The following is a 21689-nucleotide window of genomic DNA, read 5'->3' as shown; positions in this document are numbered from 1 at the left end:
TAGCCTTGCAGACGGTGCATCAAAGTGAAGATGCTTATTTCCAAAGAAGCCTTTCCCGAGCCCTCACGACTGCCCTCTAGCGTTGCGATGCATCCGACAGCTTTCCCCTTAGGCGCAAGCGCAGTTGGGGACCCGCCGGGTTCGCTCGGCTCGAAGCTCCTCCCCAGCCGGGGCGGAAAGAGGCGGGGACTCCCACCCGGCCCTGGGCAGAGGGAGTCCTGCGCATGCGCGCTCAGCCGGCGGGCCCCCTCGCAAACGCCGCTGCCTTTACTTTCCGGCGCGCCGGGACGATCGCGGGGGCGCCATGTGGGGCCGGTCTGGCTCCGCCGGGAGGCGGCTGTCGTCGCTGAGCCTCAGCCGGTGAGCAGCGGGAGGGAGGGAGGGGACGGCGAGGAGGAGCGGGAGGGCAAGGCCTGGCCTGGTTTGTGCCCCATTCTCCCTCCTGTGGCTCGAAGGGCGCTTTGCCCATGCTCAGAGGTCCCCTTGCCATGCTAACCCTCCAAGCTGTCATCCGCTGATCCATTTGGCGGCGGGAAAGGGAGAGTGTTGTGCTCGCCTAGTTATAAAGCGCCTTGCCTCGAGGGTCGGGAGGGAGCTTGGTTCGGGTTTGCTCCTGCGAAGGAAAGGGAGTCTCTGAGCATGTACAGAGAGCCTGCCGTTCAGCGGTGATCCGCTGGAGCCCTCCCGTTGGCTGGAAGAGAGGCTGCTTAATAGGACGGTGGGCGTTCATACTTTTATTTATTTATTTATTTATTTATTTATTTATTTATTTATTTATTTATTTGATTTATACCCCGCCCATCTGGTCTATACGGCCACTCTAGGCAGCTTTTTGCTTTTAGCAGCTTCACTCAAGAGACCTGGCCATGTATAAACTGTTAAAAGTGCTCCCTTTCTCTGCTCCTTTAAATCTTTCAAGTATTTCTTTATTTTTTAAAAAAGCAAGAGGAAACAATAGTCCTCTGATAATTAGAATTATGGAGCCTGTTTTTTTGTTTTGTTTTGTTTTGTGTGCTTTGCCTACTTTATCCCTGTTCGCCTATGGGGATCAGAAGGATTTCCCGTCCTCTTCATCCACACGACCGAAACATTCTTCTAGGTAAAACCAGTGACTAGATCCCTAATTTGTTTTGTGTGCTTTTTAGTTTCCGGCTGAGAAGCTGTTTTCTTGTTATCTTTTTTTGGGGGTGGGGGCGTTATCTCACGTTCCCATGAATTCATTTCAGGCTCTTGCAGCTTCCTGATCAAAAGCTGCTCCAATCTGAAAATAAGTAGCGCAGGAAGTGTAATCTTGCTGCCCATTTGACTCTATATTTCGCCCCCCCCAAAGACCTACATCTCCCAGGAAGCACGTGGGCAATTTCCTCTTTTTTGGGGGTAGGAATTAGATCTAGGGCAGCCTGGAAGATAGGACCTGTTCCAGGTGAGCGAAATGTAGGAGCCTGCAAATGTATGTCTGTGACGGAGAATTTGGGGAGTTGAAATTCCCCCCCAAAAAAACTTAAGTGGCACAATTGTAGCATTTGGTTGTCCATATGTTTTGGATGACAAGTCTGACAGAATTCCTGCTCACCGGTTGTGCTTGCTGACGTTTCTTGGGGTTGAAGTCCAGCGTTTCTGGAGCACTAAAAAGAAAACCACCCCTGCCCTATGGAATAAAGATGGCTAGCTGGAGGAAGTATATAAGGTTACTAGATGGTTGCTGTTATTTGTTTGCTTTTATTTTATGTATTTCATTTTCTTTTTTAAAAATGTGTTCCTTTGTTCGAGAGCCCATGGTGACATACACAACCTTCTTAAGGTACGCATGGCCACACAGGACAATGGCCCCTCCGGCAGATTTGTTCCGAGAGTTTCTACTCCATGACCGTCGTCGCTTTGGGTTGATCTTCACCGGGGTCTTCTGTGTCAGAAGCCATCCAGGGGTGCTTCCATCTTGTTTCCATAGATATTTTGTATTGGCAAGTCTGAGCAGTTCTGTTTGTGCGTTGTAGAAGCAGGGGCAAAGAAACTAATTTGTGGAAGGCTTTCGTCCTTAGCTTTATCTTCTCTCTGTTCCTGGTATCTTTCCGTCCCCTTGGTTTCTAATATTTAGTCTGGGGACCCAAGGTTGGTGACCATTGTCTTAAAAGAATCACGTAGTAGAGCATATTGTGCACACAGTTCTGCCTCTTTGCTCTATCGTGTGTTATGTTTTACCCTTCAACCAGGATTGCACAAACAATTTCCCACGTGGTCATGCCCTTCGCATTGTTTGGGTGTCAAGCCAGAGGGGGAAACGGCATGCATGGTTGTGCTTAACGCACACAGTTTTTTCCCATAGAATTTTAACCATGGTTGGTTTATATTTTTTTGAACAGAAAAGATTCAACTTTGATTTCTCCCTTTTTCTTTCTCTTTAAGTATACGCATTTCCAGATCTTTCGGTCCAGGATGCTGGAGGTGGAAGAGTAGTTCTGTTGATGAACGAGCGCTGCAGTACAGGGTTGGCGATCACATCCACGGGTTCACAGTCAATCAGGTACTTCACTTTTTCTTTGCTAATCTCCATCTCCCGATTTTTTTCCCCTGCCTTCTGGGGAGTTTGCAGCCCCTTTGAGGCCAGGACATCTTGCAGAACAAGGTCTCCTGTTCTGATTCACTTTGTGGAATCCATGTGTCACAAGTAGGCTAACAAAAAACACAGAAGGGTCATGTTATATCAACAGGAGTCTGTGTTTGCCCCCCCCCCAGGTGACTCCTGTACCGGAGTTATTCTTAACTGCTGTCAAGCTCAGCCATGATAAGACGGGAGCCAAATATTTACACATCGCACGGGAAGATTCCAATAACCTGTTCAGGTAGGTGGTGTGCCTAAGGGGAGTAGTAATGCTGGTAATAACAGTAAAAATTATAGTGAATGCAGTAGTAATTAACAGTACAGTGGTGCCCCGCTTAACGATTACCTCGTTAAATGACAAATCCGATGGTTTTTTTGCTATTGCAAAACAATGTTTCAATGGGGAAAATTTGTTTGACGATGATCGGTTCCCTGCTTCGGGAACCAATTTTTTGCATTACGATGGTTTTCGGGCAGCTGTCAAAATGGCTCCCTACTGTGCAAAATGGCTCCCCGCTTTGCTAGGGACCGATTCCTCGCTATACAGCCACCGGAAAATGGCCGCCCTATGGAGGATCTTTGCTTTATGATGAGGTATTTCACCCATTGGAACGCATTGAATGGTTTTCAGTGCATTTCAATGGGTTTTTATTTTCGCTTGACGACAATTTCGCTTAACAGCGATTTGAACGGAATGGATTATCGTCAAGCAAGGCACCACTGTAATCATAATGATGATTAGCATAGAGTCTTTAGCACCGGTTTTACGTCCAGATTTAACTCCCAGACACTTTCCTGTTTATGTTAACAGTGTGCAGTTCCGGACTACCCCCATGGACAGTACAGGGGTCCCTCATATTCTGGAACACACTGTGCTTTGTGGGTCGCAAAAATATCCTGTCAGAGATCCCTTCTTTAAAATGCTAAACAGATCACTTTCCACGTTCATGAACGCTTTCACAGGTAAGCAGGGAAGAATCGACAACCTCTTGGATTTCCACTGTGTGTGCAAATGGCATCTGGTTGGCGTGATAAAATCTACAATATGTGTAGCTCCTTCTTCTGGGCGTACAGGATAAGCAGTAATGTGGCTGCTGTCATGGGAAATTTCCAGAGAAATAGCAGTGTTAGTTTGCCACATTGTGTTGGCAAAATTAAAGGGGAAAAATGGGAGAAAAGGAAAAAAAGTAGCACATTCAAGAATGTAGCACATTCAAGATTAAACAAATACGTCTTAATGTTCAAAATTTGTTAGTTTTTAAAGTGTGACAATATTTTATTCTTGGATCCCTCATACCTGCCCTTTTCTCTGTGTAAATTTACCCATAGGGTAAAGCATGACTTCTCAGCATGACTTGAGAATTTAAAAGTGTGATTCTTGGGAATGTGACTCAAGGCGTGAGCCAACATTCCAGCGTAGACTGAGCATGCTCTGCTCACATGTGCGATAAACGCTGGAAAAAGAAATATGAGATGTGATGGAGGAGGGGGAGTGAGAAGAATGTCTTGCTAAGATAGAGCCTCTTGCTTGAACAGAAGCCTATTTTGGGTGTGTGTGCCACCAATGCAGCATTTCTCTGTTAATTACTGCTGAACTGGAAGATATACAGCCTTACAAAACATATTACGAAACTCCAATGAAATGTTGGGGGAATTCTCTCTTAGTCTGTACTGACTCAGTATCTCCTCAGTGCAATTTTCTAAATTATTTGCTGATGTAAAAAAGAGGGAGGGATGGAGGAAAGAAATTCCAAAATTAGAAAACAAAATCAGCTGTCTTGTTTCATCTGAAATTCCATGTGTATGTCGGTTTCCATATTCACCTGAAGAATCTGTATGGTGAGGTCATTCAAAAATTAAAGAGAGAGATGCGCAGAAGTCCAAAATGGCAGAGATTCCTGAGTCACTGCTAATGGTTCTGGAAATCACAAGGTTTCCTCAAGCTTGGCATTTCCTTCATTTTGTGTGTGGATAATGCCAATTGACTGTATGGAATCATTGAATGATTGAACTGGGAGGGCCCTATAAAGCCTGTGCGATGCAGGAATCCAGATCAAAGCAGGTCTGACATCACTTACCAGCAATTGGTTCCATTGCCACACTGCTCTAACAATCAAGTTTTTTGTGATATTTAGCCTAATCTGGCTTCCTGTAGCTTAAGCCCATTATTCTATGTCCCACACTCTAGGATTATCAAGAACAGATCCTGCTCCTCCTATGTATGGCAGCCTTTCAAGTATTTGAAAAGTGCTCCTATCTTACCTCCCCTCGGTCTTCTTTTCTCAGGGCTAAACATGGTCAATTTTTTCAGTCTTTTCTCATCGTGCTTGGTTTCCAAACATTGGAACATACCTGAATGTCAAATTAAAAAAAAAAAAGGAATGATCCTTTGCAAGTCTGTCCTTTAATATGAGGAAGACTGTAGAGAATGGGTGAAAAATCATTCATCTATGCATATGTGTCTAATTCTTTTCCATACAGCTAGCGACTACACCCTTTATCCATTTTCCACTCAAAATTCCAAGGATTTTCAGAATCTCCTCTCGGTATACTTGGATGCTGCTTTTTTCCCTTGTTTGAGACGTCTAGATTTCTGGTAAGCTGTCGCATTTTACCATCTGTACACAGACATGACGATGCGTCCCAGAGGGATCTTAATACCTGTTTGGTGTGTCTTCCGTGTTGCATAGGCAGGAAGGATGGAGATTAGAACACAAGAATCCACGGGATCCTCAGACGCCACTGGTCTTCAAAGGTGTTGTTTTTAATGAAATGAAGGGTGCTTTCGTAAGTCTTTCTTTATTGCATTGATGACTTTATTCCGCTGGGCTTGTTTATCTAATTGTATTTTTATTGTATTTTAATTATTGTAAACCGCCCAGAGACCTTTGGATAGAGTGGGCGGCATATAAGTTAAATAAATAGGTAAATAAAAAGGAGATAACACTCTTTTTTTTTTGCTTTAGTTTTTAATTCACTCGGCTCTTCAGCTTCTGTCAAGCTGCAGTTTGAGGAAGCATGCTGAGGGTCTTAATTTTACCTCAGTCAGGATTAGAGTCTGTAGTTATTTGATACAACTTATGGTTTGCAAACCCCCTTCAGAATGTAATTTTTGATTTTGGATTGTCACTAGGTCGAAGGACCCACCCTAAAGGGGAAGGCAGGGTAAAAATATTTTAAATAAATAAATAGAAAATGATGCTTAGTCAATTCAGTCATCTTGCGAATTCATAGTTAACTGTGATTTTTCTATCTGGTCTGCATTTCCTGTACCAGTATACTAGTAAACTGGTGTACCAGCTATTTTGAGGGTTCTGGCCTATTAATCTTGATTTAACACTTTTTCTACTTTGCCGTGTAAGGATTATTGGGTTATTAAACAGAGCCCTTGGATCTTGTCTGATACTTTCTTTAGTTTTCATTAGAATACTATTGGCCACAGATCATTTGCTGAAGTATTTTTGTTCTCGCTGATATATTTCTTTAAAGACGGACAACGAGAGGCTGTTTTCTCAGCACCTTCAGAACAAAATCCTCCCCGATCATACTTACGCAGTTGTGTCTGGTGGTGACCCCCTGAAGATTCCAGACCTTACCTGGGAACAGCTGAAACAGTTTCATGCCACGCATTATCATCCCAGCAATGCAAGGTACAGTGGTGCTCCGCATAGCGTCGTTAATCCGTCCCAGGATTAACGTCGCTATCCGGATTCGTCGCTATGCGGGGGGGGGGGAACCCATAGGAACACATTAAATGTTCCTATTGGGGGAAAAACTCACTGCTATGCGGGGAATCCTCCATCCGTCCGCCATTTTCGTCGCCCAGTAAGCGAGGGCAGGGCGCAAAAACGCTGCAGGCGGCCATTTTGTTGACCCGGTGGCCATTTTGGAACCGCCGATCAGCTGTTTGTAAAACATCGCAATGTGAACATCGGTAAGCAAAATTTGTCGTTAAACGGTGCGCTCGTTAAGCGAGGCACCACTGTATTTAGGAGCACATTCAGGACGGGCTGATGAACAGGCTGCCTGTTTTGCTGTCGCAATATTTTTCTATTACTCTGTTCCTCTTCCCCACAACTTTTCTGTTGAACCCAGTAAAACGTCCTGGATGCACAATTGTTTGTGCGAACAAGGCACGCAGATCGGGTGGGCCTCGTTTTCAAGGAAGAATTTTAAAAAGTTGTTAGAAATTGGCTATCCCACATTTTTTTAAAGGAAGAAAAATACTGTTCTGTACTTTGGTAATCTTTTTGGTATAACACAGACAAGATGATCGAAACACAATTCAGGTTTTGAGAACCAGCAGATATGGGTTATCTTTGTGTTTCATTTCCTGAGCAAACGCAGCAGGAGGTTTAAAAGCATTTATCCTATATTCTCTTAATGAAATAAAAGTCAGTGTTGTAGATCAAAATGGGTCAGATTGTATGGTCATGTATGTAATTAATAAGGCAAGATGCGATACCTTTTCCCCAAAAGAACAGAACAGTTATTCAACCCATGGTTAAATGACTGTCTCGAGTGAACCATGGTTTCCGTTGTCATTCCTGCCTGGTTGCCAGCTTTGAAACAATTCAGGAGAGCTATGATTTGTATTTGGTTTAATATCCTGGGCTCTTCAGATGCTAACCACCATGGTTTCTGGGTTTGGACGCATAGGAAACTGGGTAGTCAGAATTTCTCTGGGTGAGTTGCGGCTTGGATGAAGAGCTGCATATAAAGGCTCAGTGTATTTTCTGACGTGCCAGTTACATATTTAATGCTGCCATTGCAGAAAATAGGGCTTTTGTTTTTAAAGTATTTTGGTCAGGCTGCAAGAGGCCACTCGTGGTGGTTTAGCTACCCTAAAGCTTTACAGATTGAATGTCTGCCTGTTTTGCACCTTCAGAAAAGTCTACTCCTAAGGGTCAAGTTCCTCTCAAGCCAGGGTTCTCAACCTTTGGCCCTCTGGATATTTTGAGCTATAACCTCCAGAATCTTTTAACTCTTGGCCGCGATGGCTAGGTCACGAAATCTGAAAGGAAGAGCAGAGGTTGAGAACCACCTTCATGCAGTTGGTGTCCAAAGGGAGCTCAGAATATTGTCCGCCTTCCCCATTGTTCTTAATGGGGCTTTCTGGATTTTTTGGGGGGGTGGGGGCTAATGCTAATAAGAGCATCATCATTGCCAACAACAAGCTCCTTGCCTCCCGTTACAGGTTTTTCACATACGGCAACTTCCCACTTGAGCAGCACCTCAAGCAAATCCATGAAGAAGCCCTGAGTAAATTCCAGAAAATTGAACCCAATACAGCTGTCCCGCCGCAACCCATCTGGGATAAGCCTGTGAGTGTTTCTTTGCTTACCGAGATTCCCCCCCCCCCCCAGTGACTTGAATGACTGGGTAGCTCAGTGGTTGAAGTTTCTGGCTGTGGAGCCAGAGGTTGGGGGTTCGATTCCCCACTGTGCCTTCTTGACAGGACTGGACTCAACGATCCATGGAATCTCTTCCAACTCTGCGTGTCTAAGATGGTGATGATTGGCGTGTTTATAGTAGCTTTCAGGATATCCGAAGGCTTCCTGGCCTGTCATAGTGGCCCATAGACTGCTTGACAAAGTGATAGCAGCAACAGCTGGCTTGGCAAACTGAATGGGCCTCTCCGTTTCTTTCCTCCCTGCCTTTTACTGAGAAAACCACATGGTAACGTTAGAAAAATAGCCACTCCTGGTCATGAAGGGTAGATGGGGAAAGCTTGAAAGAGATGCATTTCCCCCATGATTTCCAGAACTGCCGTATTGTTTAGAGGGAATTCTGGGAGTTATCAAAAAGAAGCTCTGTGTAGGGAGCACCAAGGAAAAACAGAGTTATTCCTCATTTCTTCTGTTTCTTGATCCACTTAACAGTGAATGATGCTTGTTTATTGGTTTCTGTTTGTAGCTTGATCCAGGTGTAATACAGTGGTGCCTAGCATTACAACGTTAATTCATTCCAGTGAAATCGCTGTAGAACAAAAATGTAATGTGAAAATAAAAAGCCCATTGAAACACATTGAAACCCCTTCAATGCATTCCAGTGGGCTGGAAACTCACCGTCCAGCGAAGATGCTCCATAGGGCGGCCATTTTCGGTGGCTGTGCAGTGAGGAATCCGTCCCAGAAAACAACGTGGAGCCATTTTATTTACCCGTCGGCCACTTTGAAACTGCCGATCAGCTGGAGGAAAATTGTCGTTTTACAAAGAATCGGTTCCCAAAGCAGGGAACCAATCATTGCCAAGCAAAAAAAAAAAAAAAAAAAAAAAACCATTCAGACCATTGTTTTGCTATCGCAATTGTAATTGCAAAAAGATCGTCGTAATGCAGTTTCGCCGTAATGCGGGGCAATCGTAAAGCAAGGCACCATTGTAATAATAATCCTATGCTGTCAAGTCATTTCTGAGTGATGGCAACCCATCATTTCTACATAAAGAGGACTCAGTAATAGTTTTCTGTTCTCTTCTTTTGGGGGGTATCTTGAGAGTGTGCAGCTGGCCCAAGGCCACACAGGCTAGCTCTACTCCCAGGAGGCCACAGTGGGGAATCGAACTCTCAACCTCTGGCTCCGCAGCCAGATACCTAATCCGCCGAGCTATCTGTCCCAGCTCCAGGTGTAATGGAAGTAGTCGGAACATGACCGACAGAACCTGCTTTTATAAAATGGAAGCTATCATAGCTTTGAAGCAACTGCTTTTGTCTTCAGAAGGTCCAGCTCTTGATCTTTCCATTTAAAAAGGAAGAGGTAGCAGGCAATGAGAAAGAGCCGCTCTCTGGCTGCCTTGTGAGACCCCCGGAGGGCCTCTGCTCGTCAAGGTAGAGATTGGAGAAGGAGCTCCATAGCGCTTGGGCAGCTTCTCTCGGAGAAGTGCCCTCTCCCCCAGGTGCCCACCTGGCTTGCCACCGGTGGATGATGACTGGGTTTAGTTCTTAGGGCCTTCAATTTGGGGGATCAGAAAGGATCTGCTGACTTGCAGAAGGGCTGAGATTTTTAGAGAACCGTCACCGTTCAGGACTAGAGTACTGGGCGGAAATGCTTTGATTCAGTACATGGGGTTCAGTGCTCTGCTCTTGCGCCTTACTCTGGAGCAACTGCTGCCACCGGGGTGCATGCCGAAGGCTATTTCAGGAGCATCCGTGCGGATTCAAAGGAATAAGGAAAGGCCGTGATTTTTTCCTATATCCAGTTTCCATTTTCTCTTTGACAGAGGGAACACCGTGTGACCTGTGGCGCGGCTGCATTTGGAACAGATCCAAAGAAGCAGACGATGGTCAGCGTGAGCTACCTTCTCTCAGAGTATGTGGCCTGGAATCTGGAAAGGGATTCTTTAAAAAAAAAAAAGGAAAAACATGCTTCCACTTGGGACCCGTTTCAGTTTTAGGAGACCTTGCAATGGGGTGTATTGTGTCACAGCTGTCCGTCCCTCTGCTTTCTCATCCAGGGTTCTAGAAAAGTGAATGCGAGCCACCAGACAAGGGTTTACCTGGAACAAGGATGTTTAGCCTGGAATCCTGTTCTGTCCTTTTCTGTTGCTCTTCATTAAGGCTTAACAGGCAACCGGGCAAAATAAGAATCCCCACAGATCAACACTGTCAATGAGTCACGAGGGACGGCTTCTTTTCACTCCCCAGGGAACAAATTTGCCTGATTGTATTGCATTATATATTTCTTCTATTCCCCCACCCTGTTCCTCCTCCAAAAACCTTTGGCTAATGTCTGCCTCCTAGCGACAACCCTGTATGGTAGATTAGGCCAAGAGAATGATTTGTAGAGAGGTTAGTACCCCGCTCTAAGGGGCTTGCGGTATCCTTCTGCCTTGCATTGCTACTGTGCTCTATTGTGGAGTAGATAAAAAGCAGGGCAAAGTTAATTTGGGCTTTCAAAAACAATATTCAGCTGGCTTGAATGTTGCAAAATTCATGAGCTGAATCAAATTATCAGTGCCTGCTACAGCAGACCCCTTGAACGAATTGCCAGTACAGTACAATTTTTATACTGTGGATAAGTGAATCAGTGGATACCGATTCCGCAGATTAGGGGGACCCGATGCATTATTTAGCTCCCGGTGGTCAGTGTTGTGTGGACATGAGTTGTTATTCTGAGATTGGCCCTTTGAAACAATCTTTCACTGAAAGATGCTTCTCCTTTCTTGGACAAGTTCCAGATGAACCGGCTGCTCGCCCTGTGGGCCGTTGTCCAGCTCTTAAGGACAGAGAGGATTCTGATTCGGGGAGGGGGGTCTGCTTTAATTGGGGAGTACCTAGTGGACTAGGCCTCTGGAGACCTGGGTTCGAATCCCCACTCAGCTGTGGAAACTCGCTGGGGGCATGGAGCTGGTAAAACCACTCCTTAAATATCTCACTTACCTTGAAAGTCATGTCAGAGTTCACCATTAACTCAGTTCTGACTTGACGACACGTAACAAACACCAACAACATTTGGTTGGTACGAGTGAGTGCATTTAGGCCCATGGGGTAAGGGGGAGCAAATTTGCCTCTTTTTGTCCCTTTCTCCCCTTGGCATCTACGTGGAAGCAGCCCAGTCTCTTCCCTGTGCTTCCTGTTATCTTAGGGCAGTGGCTTCCAACCTTTTTGAAGTCGTGACCCTCCTTTTATAATAGCCAAGTAGACTGTGACATCCCCTGCTATGTTTGCATAAGAAGGCATTTTTAATGGGGTAAACCCGTCCCTTCTCGGAAAGCAGAGGCTTCTTGCTCCCTTGAAGGGCCTGCTGCTTAACATAGTAAGTCACAGCTAGAGTAGGCCCATCGGATCATTGAAACTTGCAGAGGGGTTAACTCACCACATCAGTGAACCTACACCCGTTGTGGCTTGCAACACAAAGCAGCAAGATTTTAGGCAGCGAGTGTGTCTTTAATCCAGTCATTCTCTTTTTAGCTTAACCTATTTCACAAGGTTGCTCGAAAGCTCAGTGAGTTGGGTATCTGGCTCAGGAGCCAGAGGTTGGGAGTTCAGTTCCCCCCACTGTGCCTGTCAGGAGAAGAGCCAGCCTTTGTGGCCTTGGGCCAGCTGCACAATCCCAAGAATGCCTCCAGAAGAAGAGAATGATAAACTAGTTCTTACTCTCCAGCTAGAAAGCCCTACAAGGGGTGACTGTAAGTCAGAACGAACTTGACAGCACACAATTATTAATTAGTTCACAAGGTTGTTTTGAAGATAAAGGTAGAGTCAAGCAGAACTCCCTGCAGCTCACTGGAGGAAAAGTAGGATATAAACGTAAAGAATAATATTCTGCATTTTTCTTTGTGCATTTCAGCATTACAGACACTTTTGAAACCTTCACGCTGAACCTCTTGTCTGCCCTGTTGGTTGGTGGACCTAATTCTCCTTTTTATAAAGCTTTAATTGAGACTGGCCTGGGTACAGATTTTTCACCTGATGTTGGGTAAGTGTGTTTGCCCGCCTTCGCATGCTATCGAAACTCATCCTGCAGCTTGAATTGCATCTGTGTTGTAAAATGACTTAAATCCTACTTGTGCATTTTTTTCTGAGCCTGCTGAGAAGAGACCTGCTAGTCCTACTCCTGTCAGTGGTGGCTTTCTCCACTTGAGCACCTAGTCTGAAGAAAGAAATTCCTGCTCGTGTGTAGACTCTACACTTGAGGAGACTCTCTGGAAGATTCATGTTCTTTGTTCATGTTTGTCTCATGTGAGCAGAAACATCTCTGACTTACCGTATTTTTCCATTTACAGTGGTGCCTCGCATAACGAGCACACCGTTTAACGACGAATTCGCATAGCGATCTATTTTTTAGATCGCTAATGCGATCGCATTGCGATGGTTAGATAGGGCGAAAATCGCATTGCGATAGCGTTTCGCTTACCGATCTTCACATTGAGATGTTCCTAGAACAGCTGATTGGCAGTTCCAAAATGGCCGCCGGACGCCCAAAATGGCCACCGCAAGTGTTTTCGCGCCCTGCCCTCGCTTACCGAGGGCACGAAAATGGCGGCGCTATGGAGGAACTTCGCTCACCGTTGAGTTTGGGTCCCATAGGAATGCATTAAACCAAGTTTAATGCATTCCTGTGGGTTTTTTAGGTCCATTTAGTGATGTTTCCTCATAGCGACGATTAATCCAGAACAGATTAATGTCGCTATGCGGGGCACCACTGTATAAGACGCCCCGCTGTATAAGAGGACCTCCACTTTTCTAAATCCAAATTAGAAAATTTCATTGTTGCTTTCCCCGCCACTGCCTAAGCCTAGAGTTTAGTAAAAGAAGGGGGAAAGCAGCGATCAAAGGGCTGCAGGCTTTCCCCCTCCTTTTGTTAAGCCCCGTGGGGCTTATGAAGTGGTGGGGAAAGCAGCAGTCAAAGTGATCCTGCAGCTCTTTGATTGCTGCTTTTCCCCTCCTTTTGCTGAGTTCCATGGGGCTTAGCAAGTGGAGGGGGGAAAGCAACGATCAAAGCATGGCAGGATCGCTTTGATCCCTTCCCCACTCCATTTGCTTTTGTTCTCTCCTCAGCTTTCTTCCGTGTATAAGACAACTCTCAATTTTTGGTGTAAAGATTTTAAACAAAAGTACTGTCTTATACACAGAAAAATACGGTACCATCGCTCTCATGGAAGGAGCAGGACATGTCTCCTTGGTCACGTTGAGGGGACTCGGTTCTGTTAATGCTTCAATAGGGCTTCAGACTGAACTTTTAAAATTAGAATTCTGTGAGCTATAACCTGAAAACCTCTCTGACGTCTAGCTAGAAATGATCGTTGTTTGTCGTTGCAGGTTTAATAACTCCACGCGAGAAACCTACTTCAGTGTCGGCCTTCAAGGGATCTCTGAGGAAGACGTTGGCACTGTGAAGGAAATTATTGCAAGAACTGTTGATGAAGTGATTGAGTAAGTGAAGGCACTGGGCGATTTCTCGGTCCCAGTTGGGTTTAGGTGGTATTCTGAAAAGTAATTCTGTACTTGGTTTCACAACCCTCAGAATCTCCCAGGCGTTGTGATCATAGTCCTGCTGGCAGGGGGATTCTGGGAACTGTAGTCAAAAACATTTTCCAGATCAGTCAGATCATTATTGTCCTCATGATGTCTGAATGCAGCTTATCCATGGATTGTTTTGAGGCTTACTCCATAAGCCAATGTAGAGGGGTCATCCATATATTACACATACATATATGTGTTTCATCACATATTTGCTTGGTTATGGGAATTTTGCTACTTGTCATGAACAAGGCTATCTGGGTGCTTCCAAAATTCTGCACCCCAGGAACCTAAACATAGAAGCCATTTTGCTTTCCAGGTTGTATAAATGAAGCAGGTTGCAATCTGCTTTCGTAATAGTGCATCCTCTTATGCAGAGATAGAAGATACAGATATGCACGGTCCATCTTTTCCATCCATTGTCCCTTCTGTTTGGGCGTTTTTCTTTCTCTCCTGATTTATGTTGGCGATCTTGGGGGGCTAGAACATTGGTTTTCGAAAGAATAAAACATAGGTTCACAAAATGTTGGATTCTCCACCCGGTACTGATATCCCCATCAGAGTAGTATAAATACAGAATGCTCTCTGAGCTGTCTCTTCCTGTCTGTTACTTCCTGTCGTTGCAACAACAACATAAACAGGAACCAACTGGCACAGGTTTTCAGTCCTGTCTTACCCAGCAATCTGCTCAGGCAGTGGCCAACTATGGAAAGTCCACCAGGAGTACGAAATGCAATCAGTTTGACTAGTGTGCTGTGTGTATTTGCTTTGATGTTAGTACTGAGCTGAGTATTCAACTAAGCTGAAATACGCAGTTTTCAAGAACAAGGCAACATTCTCTCCAAAGAGAGAATGGGGTAGATGGACACCAGTGGGGGCATCCATCTACCTTGCGCCAAAGAATATTCCTTGGGCTACAAGATCCATGTTGCAGCTTGTGGTGCCAGCGCATCTCTCTTATGTTTGGAAGGGGGGCGGGAATCCATAAAGCGTTGTCCTCCTGGTATCATTTAAGTGAAGATCATTTAACTCCATCTCTCTTTGTCGCACCTCCAATAGATGAATAGTTCCCATGCACTCTTTCATGTGCTTAAATCGTCTCTACCCACCTTGCCATTATAGGGTTTGTTCGTTAGTAGAATAATCTAGCAAGCTTCATTGTTTTTTGTATTTGTAAAGCAAATTCCACTCCCTCCCCCCAGGGATGGATTTGAGGAAGACTATATTGAAGCACTGCTCCACAAAACTGAGATCGGGATGAAACATCAGTCAACAAGCTTTGGGCTCGCCTTGACTTCGGTAGGTGCTGTTTTCCCTGTTCCTTGACGTGGCTGCCTCAGTCTGCCTAATGAGAGGTCCAACCAACCCAGCATGAACATCTTAGATCCCCTAGACAGAAGCTCTGAATATGGGATTTTGACCACAGGGAAAGAGGTTCATTGCATGCATATAGGTTTTAGATCAGAATTAGTGCAGGAAATGATACGAGTTGTTTGGCATGCTTATCTTAAAACTTACACATGGAATATGCCTGTCTTTCTTCTTCTTGCACCCTTGCTTGTTTCCCCGAAGAATATTGCTGCATGTTGGAACCATGACGGAGACCCCGTTGACCTTCTGAAGATTGCACAGCAAGTGGCCCAGTTCAGAGAGTGCCTTAAGGAGGATCCCAAGTTTCTTCAGAAGAAAGTAAAGCAGTACTTCAAGGTAGGACGGTGTTGGGAAGCAGAAGTTGGGAAATCTTGCCTTCCCTGGTGTTTTGGGGCTGAGGTTCTTCTCTGGATCCTTTTCTAATCAGGTGACTTGTTAAGAGAATTGGTACCCATAGTTGAGCAGGATTTGAAGGAGGCGTTTCATTTTTTGATTTTTCTTCCTTTGCTTGTTCTGGGTAAAAGGACAATCCCCACAGATTGACACTCTCGATGAGTCCAGATGTGGCTTTCTATAATAATCAAGCAGCAATAGAAGAAGTGAAATTGAAAGAGAAGGTTCAGGCACTTTCTGAGGAAGAAAAGAAGGAAACATATGAAAAAGGTTGGTCTTTTTTTCTCTTTTTCAAGAAAACCTAGCCAGAAACCAGTTGGTTATGCCTGTTTTTCTAACTGACAAATATAAAAAAACTCAGTGTATAACCGTACAATTATTTGCTTTTTAAGTTCCCACTCATCGGTTTCCTTAATGTTCATTTTCCCACTACTTGTACTGTAAATGAATATATATTTGGTTTTACTAACGAAAACATGTAGCATTCTATGACCGGCTCTTACAACTCTTTAAAATATATATATTTTTCTCTGTTTGTTTTTATTATTCTTATTTATTTTATTATTGTTTGTTTATTTATGTATTTATCTACAGTGGTGACTCACTTGACGATGTTAATTCGTCCAGCAACATCGCTGTAGAGCGAAAACATCGTCAAATGAAATTTAAAAACCCATTGAAACGCATTGAAAACCGTTCAGTGCGTTCCAATGGGCTGAATACCTGCTCATCCAGCGAAGATCCTCCATACAGCGGCCATTTTCGGTCCCTGTAAAGCAAGGACTCCGTCCTGGAAAACAGCGGGGGGCCATTTTCTTTAGCCAGCGGCCATTTTGAAACCCGACAATCAGCTGTTTGCTGATCGTTGCAAAGCGAAAATCGGTTCCTGAAGCAGGGAACCGATCATCGTTAAACGAAAAAAACCCATTTAAACCATTGTTTTGCGATCGCAAAAGCAAAAACTAATTGTGCAGCGATTTCCTCATTAAGTGAGGCAATCGTTAAGCGAGGCACCACTGTATTTACTTACTTACTTACTACCCCAGTGGTGCAAGGCACCGACTGTTCTGGGCAGTTGACAGCATAAAAACAAACCATCACAAATGAAAAACAAATCAAACAATACAATAAAACAAAGCCAAGTAAATATTACAGGTATAAATGCCAAGGGAGAATGGTGCATTCATTAAAAAACAAAGGTAGGGCAAGGTCTCTATATTTTTTTTCGAGCTATTGATCTTGAATGTTGGCCGGGTGTTTTTGTCAGAACCGCTAAGTAATGTTCTCCTCTCTTTTTTTGCTAGGTTTGGAATTGCTGGAGCTCCAGAGCCAGCCTGCGGATACCTCCTGCCTTCCAGCTCTGAAAGTGTCAGACATTGAGCCGAGGATTGCATTGACAGAGCTGGAGATGGCTGTTCCAGGTCAGACCCGCTAAAGGATTTGTTTCCTTGCTTGTTTTTCAGCAGAAACGGAGGGACAGCTTCCCTCACACAATACCAGAACCAGAGGACAGCCATTCAAATTGAGTGTTGGGAGAGTAAGAACAGACCAAAGAAAATATTTCTTTACCCAGTGTGTTATTCTGTGGAACTCCCTGCCACAGGATGTGGTGATGGCATATGGCCCAGATGCCTTTAAAAGGGGATTAGGACAGATTCCTGGAGGAAAAGTCCATCGCAGGTTACAAGCCATGATGGGGATGTATAATCTCCAGGCTTAAAAGGAAGGGACCTCCAAATACCAACTGCAGGGGACGGTATCAGGAGACAGGTATCTAGTCTTGTGTGCTGCCAGAGGCATCTGGTGGGGCTACTGTGAGATACAGGGAGCTGGACTAGAGGGGCCCTTGGCCTGATCCAGCAGGGCTCTTCTTATGTTCTTATGTACAGCACCTGCTACTGTACAGTGGTGCCTTGCATAGCGAACACTTTGCTATGCGATGAAACCGCACAACGAGGGGTCCCAGGCCATCGCTGGAGCGTTCGCTCAGCGATGGCCCCTATGGGCTTTTTTCGCTATGCGATGATCGCGCGGACGCGATCAAAGCATAGCGAACAGCTGATCGGCGGTTCCAAAATGGCCGCCGCTAAAAAAAAATGGCGACCGCTGTTTTGCCTCGCTAACGAGGCATCCAAAATGGCCGCCGCAATGGAGGAAACTCGCAGAACTGTGAGTTTTAAGTCCATAGGAACATATTAAATCAGTTTTAATATGTTCCTATGGGCTTTTTTATTTCACTTAACGATGGATTCGCTGAGCGAGGGTTAATCCGGAACGGATTAACCTCGCTAAGTGAGGCACCACTGTATTTGAAAAGTAACCATTGCCATTACTTGTTTCAGTGTGACAGAAAAGAAATTGTTGCATTACATGTCATATTCTTCATTGTTATTTCTTACATTTGTTTCTGGGGAAAAATACTTTGGATTGATAAGAAAGTCAAGTAAAACATGAAACATTCTTGACAAAAGGATTGTGAAAGCTGCCATAAAATGTCCTTTAAATATAACTTCTCAAGGTAATGCTCTGTTAAGTGAGGCACCACTGTAATTATGTTGCACTCTAGTTAGGTAAAGGTAAAGGTTCCCCTTGACATTTAGTCTAGTCGTGTCCACTCTCAGGCGTGGCGCTCATCCCCATTTCCAAGCCATAGAGCCAGCGTTTGTCTGAAGACAGTTTCCGTGGTCACTTGTCACTAGCGCGAGTAGACACGGAACGTCATTACCTTCCCACCGTGGTGGTACCTATTTATCTAGTCATATTTTTACATGCTTTCAAACTGCTGGTTGGCAGGAGCTTGGACAAGCGACGGGAGCTCACTCCGTCGCGTGGTGTCGATCTTACGACGGTCTGGCCCCAGGGGGTGGGACCCTTGCAGCCCAGAGGCTTCTGCAGTTTAACCCGCAGCGCCACCACGTCCACTCTACTTGCAGCCTCCTAAAAGTGATTACTTACCAGTATTGGGCTTTAGTTATGGCATTTGTACAGTATGTATGTCACAAATTAAAACCCAAAGGATTTTTGGCTTGGCTTCTACGAAACTGGGTTCGTCCAACATGATTCAAGTCTGTTTCTGAAATGTGGCTCCTCTTTGCTTTGGACATACAGTCAGTTGGTAATGACGACTTCTTCTCCTTTGTCCATAGCGGAGGATGTCCCTGTCCAGTACTGTGCTCAGCCCACCAACGGGGTGGTGTATTTCCGAGCTGTTTCCAGCCTGAACACCCTTCCAGAGGAGCTCCGACCTTACGTTCCACTTTTCTGCAATGTCGTCACTAAGTAAGAACGTTTTGTCTTGTAGCTGTTGGACGGGAGACCACGGGGGCGGGGGGAGGATACTGGGAGGGTCTGTGGGATCAGGGTCGATTTCATACTGGTCATCATGAAGGCGCCAGGTTCAGTCCTGAGCAGCCTCAGGGGTGGTTGGAAGAGGAAAACCAGCCCCTGGAGAGTCGCTGCCACTCAGAGCTGCCAGGACAGTAAGGCAGCCCAGTAAAGTCTCCATATCCGCCGGGGATTGGTTCCGAGCCTCCCTGTGGATGTTGAAAAGCATGGATTATAGCAAATATTATTTTCATAGTATTCGTATATGAATATCCCTGCACAGGTGGACATAATGAGGGTCCTGCCCCCTGGGGCCAGACCGTCCACTCACCTGCCCACTGCTGCTGCTGCCGCTCCGCTCTCGTTTCCAATCCCTCTGGAGCTCGTGGTCAGCTAGCCACTCGTCAGCCTGCCAGGGAGGCTCATCTCCCCTCCTTCTGCCAGGAATGGTTAATCGAGCATGACCGATTGAAAAGGAGTGCAGAGCCGCGGCAGCAGCGGGCGGGTGAGTGGACTCATTAGATCCACCTGTGCGGGGGTAGTTGTATTCTTATACGAATACCCCCATCTCTAGGGAACATTATCCCTATTATGACACTGTGGAAATATATTTATCAAAGATTTTTTGTAGCATGTTCTCATTCTAGTGGCCAGTTCTGGTTAACTTCATCTTTAGAAATATATATTTCTTGGATTATTCTTTGAAAATGTCTTAATTTTTTCAGACCGTGGATAAGTGAATCAGTGGACACCGATCCTGTGGATATGGGGGTTTTACTGTACTAAGCTAGATAGACCCATGATCTGGCCCCTCACAAGGCAGTTTCCTGTGTTTCTGACTCATGTAAAGTTAAACTCTGGGGGGGGGAGGGCAAGGGTCTTTCTTGGGTCCTTGCTGTTGCAGAGGGTCCTTACCTGTGATTCCCCGCCCCCTCCTTTCTTTTGCAGGATGGGATGTGGCGCTTTGGGTTACAGAGAACAGTCTCTACAGATAGACCTGAAGACTGGTGGCCTTTCTGTCAGCCCTCACATCGCGGCCGATGATTCGCATCTGGACGTATATGAGCAGGTGGGTTGTTCTTCAGATCGTTTTCTGGCCCCAGTTTTCCCTTCACATTGGGGCTGTTACCAGATACACATTTTGGGGTTCCTGAAAACTCAGACACCCAGTGTTTTGAAAATGCAATACGAGTGCCGATACTTAACGGTGCTGGTGAGCAGCGACGGAACTTGCAGTCCCACAATATTCAAAGAGCCGCAGCGTCTGTAGTGTGTGGCAGTGATCACAACATGAGCCTCTGCTTTTGTTCCCAGGGCAGATCATCCTGATCGAGGATGGAGCATAATTAGCTAATGAGAGGCCATTTCCAGTTCCTCCAGCCCCACCCCATGAGTGATGTACTCTCCTGTCCTGGCAGATCCCTCCTCACTACCTTTTCCTGCTGCCTTCCACATTTGCCAGCATTATTGTCTTTTCCAGAGACACCTGGAATCTCATGATGTGCCGAATGTTGAACAGTCTCGGTTTCAGCAGTTTTGCCTCCAAAGACAGTTCAGACTTGATTTCATCCAGGACCCACTGGTTTGTCTTTCTGGCAGTCCAGGGTATCTCAAAAGTGCTCCTCCAGCACCACATTTCAAGAATCATTTTTTTCCCTGTCAGCATTCTTAGCTATCCAGATTTCACACGAGAGTGTAGATTATCTTGGCCTTGGTCTCCAGCGACACATCCTTACAGTTGATGCGCTTTTCCAGTTCCTTCATTGCTACGTTTCCGAGTCTTGCTCTTCTTCTTATTTCTTGGTTGCATGGATTAGTGTAATGTGTCTTAATAGAAGTAATTCCTTGGAGTATTTTCTTACTGCTTTGCCCAGTGACCTGATCTTTCCTGTTTTTTTTCTCCTTCAGGGTGTTCTCTTCACCTCTCTGTGCCTGGACAAAAATTTGCCTGACATGATGAATCTGTGGACGGAAATATTCAACAAGTACGTTCTATTTTGAGAAATAGTTCTTTGTTGTGTCATAAAAACTCGAGTGGCTTTTTTTTATAATATAACTTACAAAAGTTGAGGGTGCTAAAAATAGAAAATTCACGTCATGAATTAGAACTTTGTAAAGTCGCCTGCGGAAGTGAACGGGTGTTTTATTCTCTCCCCCTTCCCACCCCCCTCAGCCCCCATTTTGAAGATGAGGAACATTTCAAAGTCTTGGTAAAGATGACCGCTCAGGAACTGTCCAACAATATTCCTGATTCCGGACACACGTACGCTTCGATTAGAGCAAGCCGGACCTTGACACCTGCGGGAGAGTTGAAGGAGATGTTTAATGGCATGGAGCAGGTAAAAAGAAGGGGATAGAATTCAGAGCTTATTGCTGGGGCGGCTGGGGGATTCTGGGAGTTGTAGTCCAAGAAAAGATACTGGCCAAAACTCCAGAGTAGAAACATGGATGCTGTCCTTTTTTTGTAGGTTAGGCTCTTTATCTGCTTAGCTCTAGTCAGACTGGGAACAGTTCTCCTGGAATTCAGGCAGAGTTCTTTCTCATCCCTTTGCTATATATAAATTGGAGAGGCCAGGGGTTGAACTGAAGAGGTGCTGAGTGCTAAACCAGCATTCTCTCTCTGACGCATGATGGCCTGGGGGCTCGCCATGCAACGTTTGGGACCCTATTAGGATTCTTTCTGCATTGACCCGTGCAGTTTGGAAGCTGCAGCAGCATGTCGAGCTCCCAAGTATCATCAGATGCTCCAATTCCCACGAGTTATGAACCCCCTGATGGAGGCTACCTTCCTACAGCAGCGGTGGGCTTTAGATGTCGGCAGCAGAGAGATGCTTATTTGAGGAAGCCGCTGGTAGAACACGCCAAGGCCGTACGAGTTCACCTGCCGATCCCATTTGGAGGAAAATGCGACTGGGTGCATTTCTGCGTACCCCCTGCTTGTTGCAGGATCTGGGGAGGGTCTATCGAAAAATGGGGTGGGAGAGAGTTCAATATTGGCTTTATCAGGCAGAACAGCGTTTTCCTTTCCTGATGTGGTATTACT

At 45.3% G+C, this 21689-nt stretch overlaps 1 protein-coding gene across 1 annotated transcript in view; it reads left to right on the top strand.

The window, feature by feature from the left end:
* Nucleotides 1-207: 207 nt before the first annotated feature.
* PITRM1 (pitrilysin metallopeptidase 1) overlaps nt 208-21689 on the top strand; it is a 29785-nt gene continuing 8303 nt past the window's right edge. Inside the window, exons 1-19 of the mRNA XM_073002921.2 lie at nt 208-360; nt 2404-2521; nt 2734-2840; nt 3411-3562; nt 5081-5195; nt 5290-5386; nt 6089-6249; nt 7797-7923; nt 9817-9905; nt 11886-12014; nt 13358-13471; nt 14761-14857; nt 15131-15265; nt 15454-15592; nt 16627-16743; nt 18469-18601; nt 19595-19715; nt 20555-20631; nt 20820-20985. Coding sequence (XP_072859022.2) covers nt 305-360; nt 2404-2521; nt 2734-2840; nt 3411-3562; nt 5081-5195; nt 5290-5386; nt 6089-6249; nt 7797-7923; nt 9817-9905; nt 11886-12014; nt 13358-13471; nt 14761-14857; nt 15131-15265; nt 15454-15592; nt 16627-16743; nt 18469-18601; nt 19595-19715; nt 20555-20631; nt 20820-20985 — 2250 coding nt within the window. The 5' untranslated portion in view covers nt 208-304. The remainder of the gene's footprint in view (nt 361-2403; nt 2522-2733; nt 2841-3410; nt 3563-5080; nt 5196-5289; nt 5387-6088; nt 6250-7796; nt 7924-9816; nt 9906-11885; nt 12015-13357; nt 13472-14760; nt 14858-15130; nt 15266-15453; nt 15593-16626; nt 16744-18468; nt 18602-19594; nt 19716-20554; nt 20632-20819; nt 20986-21689) is intronic.

Source organism: Pogona vitticeps, chromosome 6, assembly GCF_051106095.1.
Source record: "Pogona vitticeps strain Pit_001003342236 chromosome 6, PviZW2.1, whole genome shotgun sequence".
Taxonomy (NCBI): domain Eukaryota; kingdom Metazoa; phylum Chordata; class Lepidosauria; order Squamata; family Agamidae; genus Pogona; species Pogona vitticeps.
Note: the sequence above shows the minus strand (reverse complement) of the source record. Positions and strands in the feature narration are given on the sequence as shown.